At 44.9% G+C, this 18225-nt stretch overlaps 1 protein-coding gene across 1 annotated transcript; it reads right to left on the bottom strand.

The window, feature by feature from the left end:
• Nucleotides 1-1465: 1465 nt before the first annotated feature.
• LOC145353706 (transcobalamin-1-like) lies at nt 1466-17855 on the bottom strand. Its single transcript, XM_080204473.1, has 9 exons — nt 17730-17855; nt 16202-16357; nt 14896-15057; nt 10930-11085; nt 10087-10250; nt 6634-6820; nt 3348-3354; nt 2393-2499; nt 1466-1712 (listed from the first exon to the last, which is right to left on the bottom strand). The coding sequence occupies exons 1-9, from the start codon at nt 17791-17793 to the stop codon at nt 1609-1611; spliced, it is 1107 nt and encodes a 368-aa protein (XP_080060599.1). The 5' UTR covers nt 17794-17855; the 3' UTR covers nt 1466-1608.
• Between the last annotated feature and the right edge of the window lie 370 nt (nt 17856-18225).

The raw sequence follows: 18225 nt of genomic DNA, 5'->3' as shown, positions 1-18225 counted from the left end.
AGCCAGCCTCTTCCTTTTTATATATTTATAAAAACTCTTGCTATCCTTTTTTATATTAAGCGCTAGCCCAGCTTCATAGTTTCTCCTACCCTCCTTTATCAGCTTCTTTGTCAATCTTTGTTGACATTTAAACCTCTCCCAATCCTCTTCTCGCCCACTACTCTTAGCTACTCTAAATTCCTCTGCTTTTAATTTAACACTTTCCTTCACCTCCTTCGTTATCCACGGCTTATTACCTCTCCTCCTACAGTCCTTTTTGACCATCGGAATAAATTTCTGCTGAGCACCAAGAAAGATCTCCTTAAAGATCCTCCACTGCTCCTCAGCAGACCCTCCCTCCAATGCACTCCCCCAGTCCACATTCGCCAATTCTTCTCTCATCCTACCATACTCCCCTCTATTCAAACAAAGGACGCGTGTCCGGGAACCCACTTTCTCCTCCTCCATCTGCACCAGAAACTCCACCATACAATGATCACTCTCTCCAAGAGGATCCTTCACCGCAAGGTCCCTAATTCTACCCGCCTCATTACATAGCACCAGATCCAAGATAGCTCGCTCCCTCGTCGGCTCCAACACACACTGTTCAAGGAAATTATCCCGGCAGCATTCCAAGAACTCCTCCTCGAACCCACCGTGTCCAACATGGGTCGACCAATCAATACGCAGATTGAAATCCCCCATAACTACGGCCGTCCCATTCCTGCACGCTGCACTTATTTGCGCATTAACAGCCCGCCCCACCTCCAGATCATTATTCGGGGGCCTATAGACGACACTCACCAGCGTCTTCCTCCCTTTGCTGTTCCTAATCTCCACCCACAACGATTCCACGTTCTGCTCCTTGGCTCCAATATCATCCCTTGCTACCACCTTGATGCTATCCTTAATCAGCAGAGCTACGCCCCCCCCTCTTTCCTCCTGCCTATCCTTCCTAAATACTTGATACCCTTGGACATTCAGCTCCCAGTCCCTGTCACCTTGCAGCCACGTCTCTGTAATGGCCACCAGATCATATCCATTTGTGTTGATCTGCGCCACCAGCTCATCCACTTTATTCCGAATGCTTCGTGCATTCAGATACAGCGCTTTCATCCCAGCCTTCTGTTGGGCAGCGGGGCGGGGATGGGATGTATAGGAGTGGAGCCAGCTAGTTAGACGAGGGAGATAGAGATGGAAAATGGAACTTATTGAGACCAGGGATGGAGAATATATTCTTGTCCTTGTCTTTAAGTGGTACGATCTGTCCACATTCATACCATCTATGGTATTGTCAATTTCAACACCATCCGATCACCATTCCTGTTAACATTCATTTGTGCTTGTGTCTTCACGTGGAGGATGGACATGGATCAAATAGATTATCTTTTCTCCTTTGGTGTGATAAAGACTTGGTAAGGTTTTTGTCATGTGACGGTGACATACATATTTGTGATCAAGGAATGTCAATGCTTTGATACAATTTATTGCATGAAATTTGTCCCACAGAGAGGCAAGAATAGGTCAAATTTCATAATTTCTCTGGCTTCATTCTGCATTTTGTTTTATACTGTTTCTTCAGATCCGAAAGTGAAAATCTCCTCTCTTATTGACACTGTGTCTCTGCTTTCAGTGATAGTTAAGTTCCCTATTAATAGCTGACTTCTTGCTTGAGTATTTTGTGAGTCTTGCGATAATGGTTTCGCCATTAGAAGAATCATACTCTGCAACACCTAGGAGAAAACAAGAAGGAAGCCATTCACTTTGCATTCTGTTGGAGGCTGAGAGGCAACTAATAAGTTTTCATGACATTTTAAGCTGAGAATAATGGGGGAGTTCAACACTGAGAAAGTTGCACAGGCAGAGAGTCAGTACTGAGTAAGTTCTAGCATGTAAGAGGGTCAACACTGAGGGAGCATTGCATTGTTGAAGAGTCAGTACTGAGGAACAGGTGCACTGTCAGGATCTGTGCTATGGGAGTGCTAGACTGTCAATAGGTAGCACTGAGAGAGTGCTGCACTATCAGGGGTTAAGTTCTGAAGGAGTGCAGCACTGGCAGCGGGACACTACTGAGGGAGCACTGTATTGATACTTAAGGAGTGATGCACTGTTGGATTGCCAGTATTAAAGGAGAGATGAAATAAACTCTGGAGGGATATTGTTGCACTGTTGGAGGAGAATAGTGATGGGAGGATGTTCATAACGCTGTCTTGACTCAGATGTATCCCTCAGCAACACCACTAAAATAATTGATCTGACCATTCAATACATTAGAACTTGCTATGAACACAAGGGTGTCATCAGGTCAACATTGCTACAGTTCAATTAAAATCTTCTTTGGCTCTGGACTGTTTCAGGACATCCTGATCTGTAGATAGACTCAATAAATGAGTGTTTTTTCTGTGTTTCTTACCCACAGGAAGTGGAACTGTCGCATTCAAGAACTGCTCTTTCTTACTTCCAACAATGCCTCCGATGCAGCTGATAAAGGCGCCTGGGGATGTTTTGACCTTGGTGAATCTGAGTGAGTGCACAACATGGACACGTGAGGATGAATCATGCAGAGACAATCAGAATGACAATCATTCCAGATAATGCATTCAACTCAGGCTGCACTTTTCTTCAAACTGATGGACTTCTGAACTTTTAAACATTGAATGAACATTTCTCTTTGAGCATGGCTTCAGTCAAGTAAAATGTCTGCAAATTTACAGAGACTAGAAATTAATCCTCCAGATGCTTCTTTCTGTTTCTGCCATTCTCTGGCAGTATTTCTCTCTTCTCTATCTCTGGATCTTTGCTTCTCTCTCTCGCTCTGTCTGTCTGTCCGTCCGTCCTGCCATCTGTTTGTCTGTCTGTCTATCTATCAATCTATCTTTCCGTCTGTCTATCCATCTTTCCGTCTGTCTATCTATCTTTCCGTCTGTCTGACTATCTATCTGTCTATCTTTCCGTCTGGCTTTCTCTCCATCTTTCCTTCTATCTTTTTATTTCTGTGTCTTTTTCGCTCTCTGTCTCACTCTATCTGTCTGTCTGTGTCTTGTAGTCACTTTCTGTGATTGTCTTTCTACATCTTTTCCAGGACTAACGTTTCTGATTCCACCCACTGCAGTATTTGTTGCTGGTGGAACAGATAAATTAACACACCATTAGGGAGAATTTTTTTTCTGTTTTGAATGGGATTGCCACTGTGGGGAATATGATGTAAAAATCCCAACTGAAGTCCATTGGGTGAATCAGAATAAGAAAAACAAGAAATAATTTATATTACACCGCTTCTTCACTGCAAGTATACAATATATACAGATTTGTAGATTTTACAAATTACTCTACTGTTCACAGTAAATACACAATCCAGGTAAACCAACAAGTGCCCTGTGGTCAAACAGATCACATTTTGAAACCAAGTGGGCACTGTCACTCAAACAGGTCCTATGGATATTTCATCAATTCTTCCCAATTGCTTGTCACACTGTGAGCCAAAAGGTCAATGAATCATTGTGTTCCACATGAGGCATTTCAATCTCCACCTTTGAATAACAACCTTGGAATCTTCCTCTCAACAATGCCTTTTCATGGTTATATTCAGCAAGGACCCATCTCCAAGACTTCACCCTCTCCTTTTAGTATTCCTTTTCACTGGAGCAGCATGTACATTCAAGCTTCGTCTTCCACACAATTTCTCAGATACTTAGCTTTGCCAACAGAATACCACAGCTTCATAGGGCAAAAGTAAGAATTCACCAATCTTCTCAGCTGCTTGGATACCTGGCTTTCTACATACTCACTTAACTTTTTGTCTGTTTCCTGAAACTTTGCTTGTTTGGAGTCTCTCTTCACTCCTCAGTCTTGACTCCACTATAGAGACCCTTCTTTCCAGATTCTTGTTCTTTATTTCATTGAATGGAAATTCATATTAGATTTGTTTTACCCTACTCTATGGTTTTAGTGACTTTCTGTTCTTTGGTATAAGGCATTGCTTCAGTCTCTACATTGTACTGCTTATTCTAGCTATTGTTGTGGAATGTGCCTTACTTCTAGGTTACACAGTGGCATGGTGGCACAGTGGTTAGCCCTGCTGCCTTGCCATGACAATGTCCCAGGTTCAATTCTAGCCTCAGGTGACTGCCTGGGTGGAGTTTGCACTTTGTTCCCGTTGTCTGCATTAGTCTCCTTTGAGTGCTCCTGTTTCCTCCCACAGTCCAAAGATGTTCAGTTTAGGTTGATTTTCCATGCTAAATTGACTCTACTGTCAGGGGATCAGCAGGTTAAAGAACATAAGAAATAGAAGCAGGAGTAGGCCATCTAGCCCTTCGAGCCTGCCCCGCCATTCAATAAGATCATGGCTGATCTGAAGTGGATCAGTTCCACTTTCCACTAAAGGTGTGAGGTTATGGGAATAGGGCTTCAGTGGGATTGTGGTTGGTACAGGCTCAATGGCCTCCTTTTGCACTGTAGGGATTCTATGATGATTCGATGATTATTTCAACTGAACTCAAATTCTGCTTTGGACCTCTGGTTGCTATGCAGCGGCCCAGTTGTCTTTGCTTGTTTTAGAGTCATAAACTCCTCATTAAAATGCAGGCACATTTCCATAGAATCATAGAACCTTACAGTGCAGAAAGAGGCCCTACAGCCCATCGAGTCTGCACCGAACACAATCCCACCCAGGCCCTACCCCCATATCCCTACATATTATACCCATTAATCCCTCTGACCGACGCATCCCTGGACACTAAGGGGCAATTTCTTAACTTGGCCAATGAATCTAATCCACACATCTTTGGACTGTGGGAAGAAACTGTAGTACCTGGAGGAAACCCACGCAGACATGAGGAGAATGTGCAAACTCCACACAGACAGTGACCCAAGCCGGGAATCGAACCCAGGACCCTGGAGCTGTGAAGCAGTAGTGCTAACCACTGAGCTCCACTGAGCTACTGTGCCGCCCATTTTTGAAATGAAGCTAAGATAAAATTCCCAACACAACATCCAACTGCAGAAATATAAACTCAGCTGAAATGTAAAGTGATGGGTTATGCCCAGCCCACATGAATACAAATAAACTTCTTGAAATAATATTTGTTTCCTTACAATAGTTTATGTTGAGAATGGGAGATTCAGTTGGGGAAACAGGGTTGAAGAATGGGTTTCTTTTTTGTAATTGGGTATCTATTGGGGAGATATGGTTTCAGTTTGGGAAATTGAGCTTCTGATGGTGGAATGCAGTTTGTATTCGGGGAGAATATGTTTTTTTTGAGAGTTGGATATTCTGTTGGGAATGGGATTTCAAGTTGAAGGCAGGATGAGAATGGGTTTTCTCTTTGGAAGGCATGGGGTTTTTGGCAAGGCTGAACAAGTATTCAATTCAGGGAATTGTGATGCTGCTGGGGAATGGAGCTGTTGTTGGTGGAATAGTTTTGTTGTTGGGGGAATGGTTCAGAGGATGCTGTTGTTGTTGATGGGATATTGTAGCTGTCGGGAAAACACTTTTGCTGTTTGGAGAGTGGTGCTGCTGTCAGGGACAATGTCTCGCTGTTGATGGCCTCCCTCCCCATTTCCGTAACCTCCTCCACCTTCCTCAAGTCCTCCCATTTCTGTAACTTCCTGTTCTTCAGGTTGTTGTAGTCTCAACAACCATCCCATCTCTGTAAGCTCCTCCAACACCTACAACCCTCTGTCTCTGCAACTTCCCCCAGCCCCTAAAATCCTCCCTATTCTATAACTTCCTCTAGCCTATTAATTTGGCTAATGATTGATAAGTATCGATTGTGCCACACAAGTGTGAGATGAAGACCACTCCAAAAAGAGGAAGTCTAACCATGTCCATTAGACTCTTTGACAGCGTGTTCCTCCCTCAGTGCTGAGCCACAAATAATACATCCTTCCCTGAGTATCTCCCCCAGGTCAGTGAGTGATCTCTCAATACAACTCCCTGACATTGCAGTACTCTGGCAGCCCAGTTCATCTGACAGTGCAGAACTCTTTTAGTACCGGCCAATAAAGTTTGAATGATCTCTCGGTACTGGACTTCGATGGTGCAATACTCCCTCTGTACTTTCCCTCCGGGAGTACAGCATCTCCTCAGATCCATGCCTTTGACCGTGTAGCACTTCTTCAGTACTGCTCCATCGACATTACAGCACCATTTCAGTACTGACTCTCCAACAATATGGCACTCTGTCACTTTGACAGTGCTTCTTCAGTGTTTCCCCATTGACTGTGCAGAATCTGCTCAGTACTGACTCTCCAAAAGGCTGGCATTCCTTCACTACCGACCGTCTGACAGTGCAGCCTTCCTTCAGTACAACCCCATCAATTGTTCAGTACTCAACGCTGACCATCTGCTAGTGCAGCACTCTCACACCATTGGCCCTCTCTCAATATTATTTATCTGTGCAATGCTAACCTGTGCAATGTCAGGAGTCACTTGATGAAGAGGAAATGCTCCAAAAGCTCGTGCTACCAAATAAATCTGTTGGACTTTAACCTGATGTTGTGAGACTTCTTACAATGTTAACCGAGAACGTAAAGTTACAATTCCTGGGGACCTAAGCACTTAACTTGCTGACTTTCTATTGAAGGAGAGATTCAGACTCATTAGAATTCATTGTTCTGTGGTAAACAGTCCAACTGGTTGTGTAGTCAACTTACCCACAGCCCAATTACACGACAAGGAGTTCACATCCAGGTATGTCTTGCCCTGTGTAGGGGGTAAGGCTTGAGAGGCCATTACTGGATTCATGAAAGATCCTGCACTGATCTCCGCCAAGACCTCCTGCAGAGTGTTTGAACAGTTCCACACTTGGAAGGGAACGAGTTGTTGATTGGCAATGAGAGCCTGTGTGGAAGAGAAGACGAGAGATGGGTAGAGCAGTCAGCACCCTGTTACACATGCTGTTGCTCAGACTCTTCGCGTCAAACGATGATGACATCCCTATTGCCTGAACACTAGGAACACAAAGTTCCTTCAACTTGGCAAAAAGTGGGGTCATAAATGTCCATTTTTCAAGCGCAACTGAGAATTTTCCAACCTTTCATTGACTCCAGTGGGAGAGAAATGATCAAAACTCAGCATTGAGATGGTGATTGCTGCTGATTTCACGTTCCCATCACTGGGAACTGAAGATCATACATGTGTCTTTTTAACTCTGAGACCTAATTATCCAGATGCAGTGAGTGATTATCAGACAAGTGTTTGCATTGATTTTGAGCAGCATGGGAGTTAAAAGCGGGAGTATTTCTCTCCAGTAAATGCAAGGGATTGGTGACCTGATACAGTGCACACGTGTGGTCTCCTTACATAGGAAAGAATGAAATTGCATTAGAAACAGCTCAGCAGTGGTTCAGTGGACCCTGCGATAAGCAGATTTGCCTATACCCACTGGAGTTGTTAGAAGAAATGAGAGGTCATCTGATTAAAACATGAAAGGGTTCGACAGAGCAGGTGCTAAGAGGAGTTTCCCACTGGTGGAGCTGGTGGAGAGATTAAAACTAGGAGACAAAATTAAAAAAAAGGGGCCTCCCATCAATTCACAGATGAGGAGGTGTCTTTTTGTTTGAGAGAGTAGAATTGTCTTTCCCAGGTAGCAGTGGGGGTTGGGGCAGTGAATGTATTCAAGGTTGAGTCAGATACATTTCGACAAGGGAGTCATGTGTAATGCGGTTTTATGTCTGTAAACTCCTCCAGCACATCAAACACCCCCTATCTCAGTAACTCTTCTTGGTCCCAAAACGCCTCACTATTTCTGTGGCCTATTTCAGCCTCTATAACCCTCCTTATCACTGCAAATTCTTTCATCCCCAACAACCCTCCCTATCTCTGTATCCTACTTGAGTCAATAAAACCTTCCCTATCTCTGTAACCTCATCCAGACCCTACAACCCTTCCTATCTCTCTCGCCTCTTCCTGCCCCAACAACTCTCCTTATCTCTGTAACCAGATCCAGCCTCTGTGATGCGTCCTATCTCTGTAACCCCCTCCAGCCCATAAAACACTTCCTTTCTCTGTAACTTCTTCCAGCCTCAAAACCACTGGCCAGATCTGTAACCTACCCCAGCCTCTACAACCCTCCCTATAACTGCAAATTCCTTCAGCCCCAACAACCCTTCCTACTTCTGTATCGTACTCCAGCCAGTAAAACCCTCCCTATCTCTATAACCTCCTCCAGCCACTACAACCTTCCCTGTATCTGTAACCTCCACTGTCCCTACTAATCCTTTCTACCTCTGTAACCTCCATCAACACTACATTCCACCCCACCTCTGTAGACTCCACCATCTCCTACAATATGCTGTATTTAACATCGTCCATTTCGAACTAGTAATATCTCAACATTCATCTACTTCCAGCCTTTTCATCAACCCCAGTTCAAATAGTTCCGTCATTCTATCCTCAGTTGTCAACTTTCTTTTATCCGCACTATCTAGAAGGACAGAGGCAGCAGATAAATGGGAATACCACGACCTGCAAGTTCCTCTCCAAGCTGCTCACCATCCTGACTTGGAAATATATCTCCGTTCCTTCCTTCGCAGTTGTCGGGTCAAAATCCTGGAATTCCCTCCCTAATGGTATTGTGGGTCAACCCACAGAACATGGACTGCAGTGATTCAAGAAGGCAGTTCGCCATCACCTTCTCCAGGACGACTAGGGATGGGCAATAAATGCTGGCCAGCCGGTGACTCCCATGTCCCACGAATGAATGAAAAAAACATTATTGTGAAGTATTTTGGATCTTAGCCTGTTAGATAGTAAAAAATAAATTCTTGGTTCATTTCTGGATGAACAGATTTTAAAAACAGAGATTTTCTGAATGCATATATCTTGGTCAGCAGACATCTGGAGCACCATTCACAGAACTGGTTTTCATCTACCTTGCTTGTATCTCTCTTAATCAAGCACCCTGGCCACCATCTGTACATCATTGGCTCCATCAATCCGCCTTAGCAACTTTCCTTCTTTCAGCTGTCGTTCCTGCTCTTTCTCCTTTTACTTCTCTTTCTCTTCCTTTGTCCTTACACCATCCTCTCCTTGCCTACATTCTTCACCGCACATGCTCTCTATCTCTCTCCATTTCAGTTTTTTCCCCTCTCTTTGTTCTTCTCTCTTACTCCTTCTCTTCATTGTGATCCCACTCCCTTTATCCTGCCCTCTATCACTTTCTCTGACCCAGTCTCTCTCCATCCCTCTCTCTCTCTTTCTAACTCTCCGTCTCTCTCGCTCTGTCTTTCTGAATCATCATCTCCAATTCTCTCCCTCTGATTCATAGAATCATAGAATCCCTGTAGTGCAGTAGAGACCATTTGGCCCATCGACTCTGCACTGAATCTTACCTAGGCTTTCTGCCCTGCACTGACCCTGTAACCCCATACATTTAGCATGGCTGATCCCATGAACCTGCATATCTTAGGACACTTAGGGGCAATTTAGTATGGCCAATCCACCTAAGCTACACATCTTTCAACCGTGGGAGGAAATTGGAGCACCCGGAGGAAACCCACACAGACACGAGAAGAATATGCAAACTCCACGCAGACAGTGAACCAAGGTCGGAATTGAGCCCTGTTCCCTGGCACTGTGGGGCAGCAGTGCTAATCACTATGGCAATTTGCTCTCCCCCTCTCTCTCCCTTTGCTTCTCTCTACCCTGTTTTCCTTTATCACCTACATCACTTTCTCTCTCTCTCTCCCTCTCTCTTTGTGCCCACATCCCTCCCTTTGTCCGTTCCTCCCTTCCACCGTCCACCCCCCTTTCCTCCCTCCCTCCCTCTCTCCCTCCCTTCCTTCCTTCTTCCTCTCTCCCTCCCTTCCTTCCTTCTTCCTCCCTCCCTCTTTCCTCCCTTCCTTCCCTCCCTCCACCCTCCCTCCTTCCCTCCCTCCACCCTCCCCCACCTCTCCCCCTCTCTCTCGTTGCTCACGTCACTTTCTTTCTCTTTGTTCCCCTCATCCACCTTTCCTGCCCACCCCTCCTCCCAACATTCCCTGTGCCGCCACCATCTATCTCCCTCTGGCCCTGTCTGTCTCCTTCTATTCCACTCTCTTCTCTCTCCCTCTGCCTCCACTGTTGAATCAAATGTTGCATTGGCTATGCAGTTCTAACCAGCTTACCTGCATGGCGACGCCAGTGCTATACGTATTCCCAATGATCCCTCTAGTGCCCTTTGCACATAAGATCTGCATGACCAGCTTTATTGCAGCATTCCTGATGATGTCGGCTGGCTTATAGTCTTGCTGCATGCAACGAAAAGCAAGAGCTGCAATAGCAGCTGTATCTGAAGGAGAGACAGACAGACTGGTTAAAAGTGGTAGGCAGCTCAAGGGGATGTATAAGATTGTCAGGCTAAAGGGTGTCTAGAAAGAGGAAGAGATTAAACTATCCACCATCCTGTGTCAGAAGATGGGACAGAATGGTTAACAGGGCACACAATCCACCTCTTGAGGAGAATGGGAGATCTCTTCTTGTCCTTGTGTCTCTCCACCCACCCCATGTCAGTCTCTCTCTCTCTCTTCTTCTCTCCTTCGTCGTACATCCCTCCTCCTGTTTGTGCATCTTTCACATTTTGTTACAGTCTTCCTGTCTGTCTATGGCTCCATTGATGTCGCTCTCTGTCCCCACATAATTGCTATTTCTTCCTTTGAGGGTCATGGGCATCGCTGGCTAGCCCAGCATTGATTGCCTATTCTTAGTTACCCTCAAGAAGGTCATAAATCACCTTCTTGAATTGTTGCCATGCAATGCTTCCTCTTCATTTCTTTATCTTTCCGTCCATCCCTCCCTCCCTCCTTCTTTCTTCCCCTCCCTCCCCCTTTCTCCCTCTCTCTCCTTCCATCCCTCACTCTCTCTCTTTCTCCTCCCATTTCTATTGCTCTCTTCTTATTTTTACTCCCCTTCACCCTGCCAGCCCCTCCCCTCCTCCCATCTGTCAGCCCATCCAGATATGTTCTACTCACCCACTGAGAATGCCGGTCCGTAAGAGATCCTGTTTCGCATTACAACCTGGGCAAATGTCTTGATATCTCTCTTGTTGATGGGATAGCTCTGTTTGCAAAGAGCAAGAAATGACAAACCAACCTGGTAATAGTTAGTGACTGGGTACTCATACATCTCTGCAAGAAAAGGAGGAGAAATTGTGTTAATTCCTGAAATCATACCAGTTTAAAAATCACAAAAGCTGCTAGTTGCTATATCATGTCTCGCACGGAAACTTTGACAGAACAGATGCCTCCATTGTAAGCAGACCCAGATAAAAGTTAAGGATTATATAACTCTCAATTACCAGGGAGGCTTCAGTCACCCAATATACATGTAAGACTTACACTGAATCATGTGCAGTTGCAGCTTGCCAATATCTGTTATTACAAGAAAAAAGTGGACATGGGAGGTGGATTGCTCAGGCATATAAATATCACACTTGTGTCTGGCAGGTGGTAAATAAATAAAGCAAAACACTTGTTTGAAGTTACTATAATTAGGTAGATGTGTACATGTTGTAATTGGGCAATTATACCCTTATGTTATACACTATGTTATCTTTACTATTAGATGTAAGTGGATTAAGATAATTTCTGAGCAAACGTAAACCTTTTGTTGGTATATGTTAACTACTTGTAACTGAATCTGAGAGTATAATTCTCTGTGTAATGTTCCAGTCAGAGTTCTCTGTTTGTCACCAGTTGAAGTATCAGATCTTTTCATATGGCACAAAAATAAAGGCTATTTTAAAACTCTAAAAATCTTCTTCTGGACACTCAAAGCAGACAAAGTCTGAAAGCAGCTGGACAGTAATTTTATTGCATATCGGTCCCCATTTTCAGATTTAGAAAGCAATGGGAGGGGAGTAATGTTGTCTCAAAGACATTAATGGACTGCTCACACACCACACTACATAATTCCTCGCACATTACCTCGCAACAATTTCCTGAGCACACATTTATTATGACGGGGAGTGGTATTGCACAGCACGGGACTATTCAGCTCATTGGACCTGTTCCAGATCTTTGCAAAAGCTACCCAATTAGACCAACTGCCCTTTGCACTTTCCCTGTAATCCTGAAAGTTCCTATCTTTCAACGTATTTATCAAATTCCTCTTTTGAAGCCTGCCTTTGAATCTGCTTCCACTGCCCTTTCAAGCAGCACATTGCAGGTTGTAACAATCACCGACATAAAAATGTTTCTTTGCATCTCCCAATTCACTGATCCTCTTCAACTTGCAACCAGCTGTTGACTTCCCCAACCAGCCACTTGAAACACTTTCTCCTTATTTGCTCCATCCAAACCCACATGATTTTGATTAATTCTCAAGAATGATCCCAGCCTCTCCAATATTTTCCACATAAAGTGAAATCTCCCACTCCTGTTCCCATTCCATCAAATTCCCTTCCCACAGTCACCAAGGCTATGATACCTTCACAAATCTCTAGATTAGGCTCTTTCAGATAGGCGAACTGACCATTCCACGAACAATTAACCTTAGTGGAACTTAAAATTGTTACTATGGATCTTGAATATAAAAGTAGGGAGGTCTTGCTGCAGCTGTATAGGGCATTGGTGAGGCCGCAGCTGGAGTACTGTGTGCAGTTTTGGTCACCGCACTTACGCAAGGATATTTTGGCCTTGGAGGGAGTGCAGAGGAGGTTTACTAGGCTGATACCGGAGTTGAGGGGGTTGAGCTATGAGGAGAGGCTGAATAAACTAGGCTTGTACTCGTTAGAGTTTAGAAGAATGAGGGGAGATCTCATTGAGACATATAAGATGATGAATGCGATGGATAGGATAGAGGTGGAGAGACTCTTCCCGCTCAGAAAGGATAGTAGGACTAGGGGGCACAGCCTCAAGATAAAGGGGGGGTGGTTTAGAATGGAGTTGAGGAAGAACTTCTTCACTCAAAGGGTGGTGAATCTCTGGAATTCTCTGCCCGTTGAAGTGGTGGAGGCTGCCTCGCTAAATATTTTTAAGAAGCAGGTTGATGGGTTTTTGATAAGCGAGGGGACTAAGGGTTATGGGGAGAGGGCAGGAATGTGGAACTGAGCCACGACAGATCAGCCATGATCTTATTGAATGGCGGGGCAGGCTCGAAGGGCTAGATGGCCTACTCCTGCTCCTATTTCTTATGTTCTTATGTAAAACATGACCACTCAAATGTGAAGCTGACAGCCAAATACTGGAGAAAGGAGGAATGTGAGAGGGAGAGAGACGTTACTCGTGGTGCAAGCGAGGTGTGTGGAGACAATTCTGTGCACAGTACTCCAACTGTATTCTAACCAAGGTATATTGAGAATGGATAAAGGCAATACACTGTGGATGCTGGAATCTGCAACAAAAACATAAAATGCTGGAAAAGATCAGCAGGTCTGACAGCATTTATGGAGAGAGAATAGAGTCAACATTTCAAGTCAGGATGACACACATTTTCTGTTTGTGTTGCATATGGAGATCAAAACTTTGCACAGTGCTCCAAATGTGTTCTCATCAAGGTGCATGGAGAACAGAACTGTGCCAAGTGTGGTCTAACCAAAGTATATGGAGAACACCTCCGCACAAGATGGTTGTACTGTGTTCTAACCAAAGAATATGAAAACCTGACCTGTGTGAAGTACTCCAAGTGCTGTCTAACCAAGGTGTATGGAAACTACAGAACTCTTAAGAGTATTAATGGGCAGATGGTTCTGGGTGTACAGGTACACAGGTCACTGAAAGTGGCAAAACAGGTGGAGAAAGTAGTCAAGAATGCCTTCATCAGCCAGGGCATTGAGTTTAAAAATTGGCACGTCATGTTGCAGTTTTATGGAAACTTAGTTCGGCCGCACTTGGAATATAGTGTTCAGTTCTGGTCACTACACTACCAAAAGGATGTGGAGGCTTTGGAGAGGGTACAGAAAAGATATGCCAGGATGTTGCCTGGTATGGAGGGCATTAACTATGAGGACAGTTTGGAGAAACTTGGTTTGTTCTCACTGGAACTACAGAGATTGAAGGGTGACCTGATAGGAGTCTACAAGATTACAAGGGGCATGGAGAGAACGGATAGCTTTTTCCTAAGCTGGAAGAGTTCATTACCAGAGGGCAGAGGTTTAAAGTATGAGGGGTAGGGTTTAAAGGAGGTATACGAGGGAAGTTTTTTGTTGGTGGGTGCCTGGAACTCGCTGCTAAGAGAAGTAGTGATAGCAGATACGATAGTGACTTTTAAGGGGAGCCTTGACAAATACATGAATAGGATGGGAATACAGGGATATGGTTCCCAGAAGGCGGTTTCAGTTCAGATGGGCAGCATGGTCAGTCCAGGCTCGGAGGACTGAAGGGCCTGTAGCTGTGCTGTAATTTACTTTGTTCTTTGATCCATGCACAGTGCTGCAAACATGTATTAACCGAGGTATGTGGAGACCAGAACCAAGCAAAGTTCTCCAAATTGGTGCTACCCAAGATGTATGGAGACCAGAAATACTCTCTGACAGAGGTTGGAAGCATTCCAATTAGCCAGGTGGCATTAGCAACTATACTCCTGATAATATAAAAGGTTTTTTTTACAAAATGAAAGGGGATGGAGAAGTCAGAAAGAGAGAAAGCATTTTGTTTGAGATGTACAAGAATACAATGGGGCTTGGGGGCAGAATCTAACAAGAGTTGAACATTTCAAGAGTGAAATTAAGAAAGACTCATATACCCTAATGGTGATAGATATCTTGCACTTGCCTCCACGATGAATAATTGATGCTCGATGAAATATTACTTTTAAACCTGCGATTGATTTTTTTTTTGCGAGCCAGTGATACTAGGGCATTTGAGACAGATCACAGTCCGATCACTTCAAATACATCATTCCATACATGATGGAAAAGGGCCCTGGAGCCAATTGGCCCCAATATCACCATTGTTCGTACCATATTCCTCCAACTGCACCTCTCACCAGTTCCTTACCAATACTTTTGATCTCTTGGGCAAGTTTCTTAGACAGCAATTCCCCCAGGTTGGTACCACGGTCCGTTCCCGAATTATCAAGCTTCACATTCATTGTGTTTTCACAGGAGGCGATCAAAGCCAGTACATACAAACTGAGCTGCCCGCTGGTCAGGTCCAAGGCTGCTCAGAAAACAGACCAGGAAAAATAAACATAAACAAGGTGTCGATGAACGAAATTCAGAAAGGGTTTAAAGACCAACCAGCCCTCGCGTTCCACACACCAAGTGTTTGCCCAAATGGGAATACAAACAGTCATTACTGACCCTCTGACAGTGCAGCACTCCCTCAGTACTGACCCTCTGACAGTGCAGCACTCCCTCAGTACTGACCCTCTGACAGTGCAGCACTCCCTCAGTACTGACCCTCTGACAGTGCAGCACTCTCTCAGTACTGACCCTCTGACAGTGCAGCACTCCCTCAGTACTGACCCTCTGACAGTGCGGCACTCCCTCAGTACTGACCCTCTGACAGTGCAGCACTCCCTCAGTACTGACCCTCTGACAGTGCGGCACTCCCTCAGTACTGACCCTCTGACAGTGTGACGCTCCCTCAGTACTGACCCTCTGACAGTGCAGCACTCCCTCAGTACTGACCCTCTGACAGTGCAGCACTCTCTCAGTACTGCCCCTCTGACAGTGCAGCACTCCCTCAGTACTGACCCTCTGACAGCGCAGCACTCCCTCAGTACTGACCCTCTGACAGTGCAGCACTCCCTTAGTACTGACTCTTTGATAGTGCAGTGCTCCTCCAGTACAGACACTCTGACAGTGTGACGCTCCCTCAGTACTGACCCTCTGACAGTGCAGCACTCTCTCAGTGCTGCCCCTCTGACAGTGCAGCACTCCCTCAGTACTGACCCTCTGACAGCGCAGCACTCCCTCAGAATGGACCCTCTGACAGTGCAGCACTCCCTCAGTACTGACCCTCTGACAGTGCTGCACTCCCTCAGTATTGACCCTCTGACAGTGCAGCACTCCCTCAGTACTGACCCTCTGACAGTGCGGCACTCCCTCAGTACTGACTCTCTGACAGTGCTGCACTCCCTCAGTATTGACCCTCTGACAGTGCAGCACTCCCTCAGTACAGACCCTATGCCAACACCACTCTCATTAGTGTTAACCCCCCGCCCCAGTCTCTCCCCGTGGTAAACATAAACGAGTTACAATGTCATATTTCACTGTGATTACAGGTATGCAGTCATATGTTTTTTTTTGCTGTGACACCCTGGTGAACTCAATGACATGTTCAATATTCCTCTTCTTACCATTATTGATCACGTTCTTCTTCAGGATTGTGACAAATTTCTGCTCAAGTGTGTAGTTCAGCAAACGCAGACTGACGAAGACACTAGGGTCGGGATCGTCATCCAGGCTTTTAGCCATAAGCTGCTCCACCTTTTCAACTTCTGGAGTCCACCGTTCTGCAATGTGTTTGTATACAAGCATTGGAAATGGAACAAATTGATCAAAAATGTACCTGTTCACTGGGTTGCATTTTACCTCTGACTTCACGTGCAGCGAATGCAATAGACCAGATTGAGAGATGCATTCAAAATGCTGCTTCATCTGAAACGATTGCATGGCAAGGTGACACCGCCAGGGCCTGAGGTTTTTGGAGTGATGGGCGAAGGGTGTGCAGGAGGGAACAGTCCCTTTAGAATGCTGACAGGAGGAGTGAGGGGAAGATGTTTTGAGCAGTAGCATCATGCTGGAGTTGGTGGAAATGGCAGAGGAGCATCCTTTGATTGCGGATACTGGTGGGGTGAAAAGTGAGGACAAGGGGGACCCTATCCTGGTTTGGGAGGGAGGGGATTGGGTGGGAGCAGTGGCCGGGGTTTGGGTTCAAATGACGCTATTGAGACTGTTATCGGTGTACTTTCACTCAGATAGCTTCAACTCGCTCTGTGAAACCTCTCAATCTGCATCTTTCTTTTGTTAACTGACCTTAATCAGTGGTTATTATCATTCTATTCAATTCACCCTGATTTACTCAATCTTCATCACAGAATCACAGGATTGTTACAATGCAGAACGAGGCCATTTGGCCCATCATGCCTGCACCGACTCTTCAAAGGAGCATCTTAACTATTTGCCATTCTCCTGTCTTCCTCCTTACCTCTGCACATTGTTTCTATTCAAATAATTATCTCATGCCCTCTTGAATGACTCGATTGAGCCTGCCTCCACCACACTTCAGATAGTGCGTTCCAGCCTCCAACCACTCGTCAGTTGAAAACATTTTTTTCTCATATCACATTTGCTTCTTTTGCAAATCATTATAAGCTCTTTCCCTCTTGTTCCAGAGCCAGTTTACAAAGGGAAATAGTTTCTCACTATCTACTCTACCTAGCACCCTCATGATTTTGAAAACCTCGATGAAATCCTCTCAGCCTTTCTTTTGTCAAGAAGAACATCCTTACATGTCCAGTCCATCCTCATAATTGAAGTTTCTCATCCCTGGAACTATTCTTGTAAACCTCTTCTGCTCTGTCTGCAATGCATTCACATCCTGCCTATAGTGTAGCACCCACAATTACACTCAATATTCCACCTTCTGTCTAATTAGTGTTATATAAATTCAGTGTAATCTCATTGCTCCTGCACTGTGATAGCTTTCATGGTGCTGAACAACTCCATGAACATCCTCTTAGGCGTCCCTGCTCTAAGGAGAACAGATCTATCTTTTCCTGTCTTTCCATTTTAACTCAAGTCCCTATTTAAAAATTGAATGCCTTGCACCACTTTAGATTTCAGCCCAGTCAGTCTCTTAAGTCTTAAACTGGCATGACTTACCACAGCCTTGGAGGCCATAAGGGAAGAGCGCCAAGGTCAGGAGGAGCACACAAAGAATGGCCATCTTTGTCTGGCGTTTGCTGCTGAACACAATGTTGGCCCTTCTGTGTGCGATTTGGAGGGTTATTATTTATAAATCCAAAGTAGGGGGAGGGTTACTGTGATAATAGTCTGATAACTATTCTTGACCTTCAATTGACGATAAATTCACAATGGAATTCTTACCTTACATGCCGAGTAAAAGCAGGAACAAATATTAGTAGAACAACTTACAACGTGACCAGCAGCAATGTCATTGATAGGGCATTTTCTTTACTTGTTTATGATTCTGCTGGCTAGGCCATCCATAATTGCCCTATGAGAAGATGGTGATGAGCTGCCTTCTTGAATGGCAGCAGACCATGTGGTGTAGGTACACTCTTGATCCTGTTAGGAAGGAGAGCCCTGATTTTGACCCACTGACACTGAAGGATCGACTGATAGATTTTTATGGATA

Source organism: Carcharhinus amblyrhynchos, chromosome 16 (genome assembly GCF_965287045.1).
Source record: "Carcharhinus amblyrhynchos chromosome 16, sCarAmb.v2.hapA, whole genome shotgun sequence".
NCBI lineage: Eukaryota > Metazoa > Chordata > Chondrichthyes > Carcharhiniformes > Carcharhinidae > Carcharhinus > Carcharhinus amblyrhynchos.
This window is presented reverse-complemented; position numbering and strand designations above follow the sequence as displayed.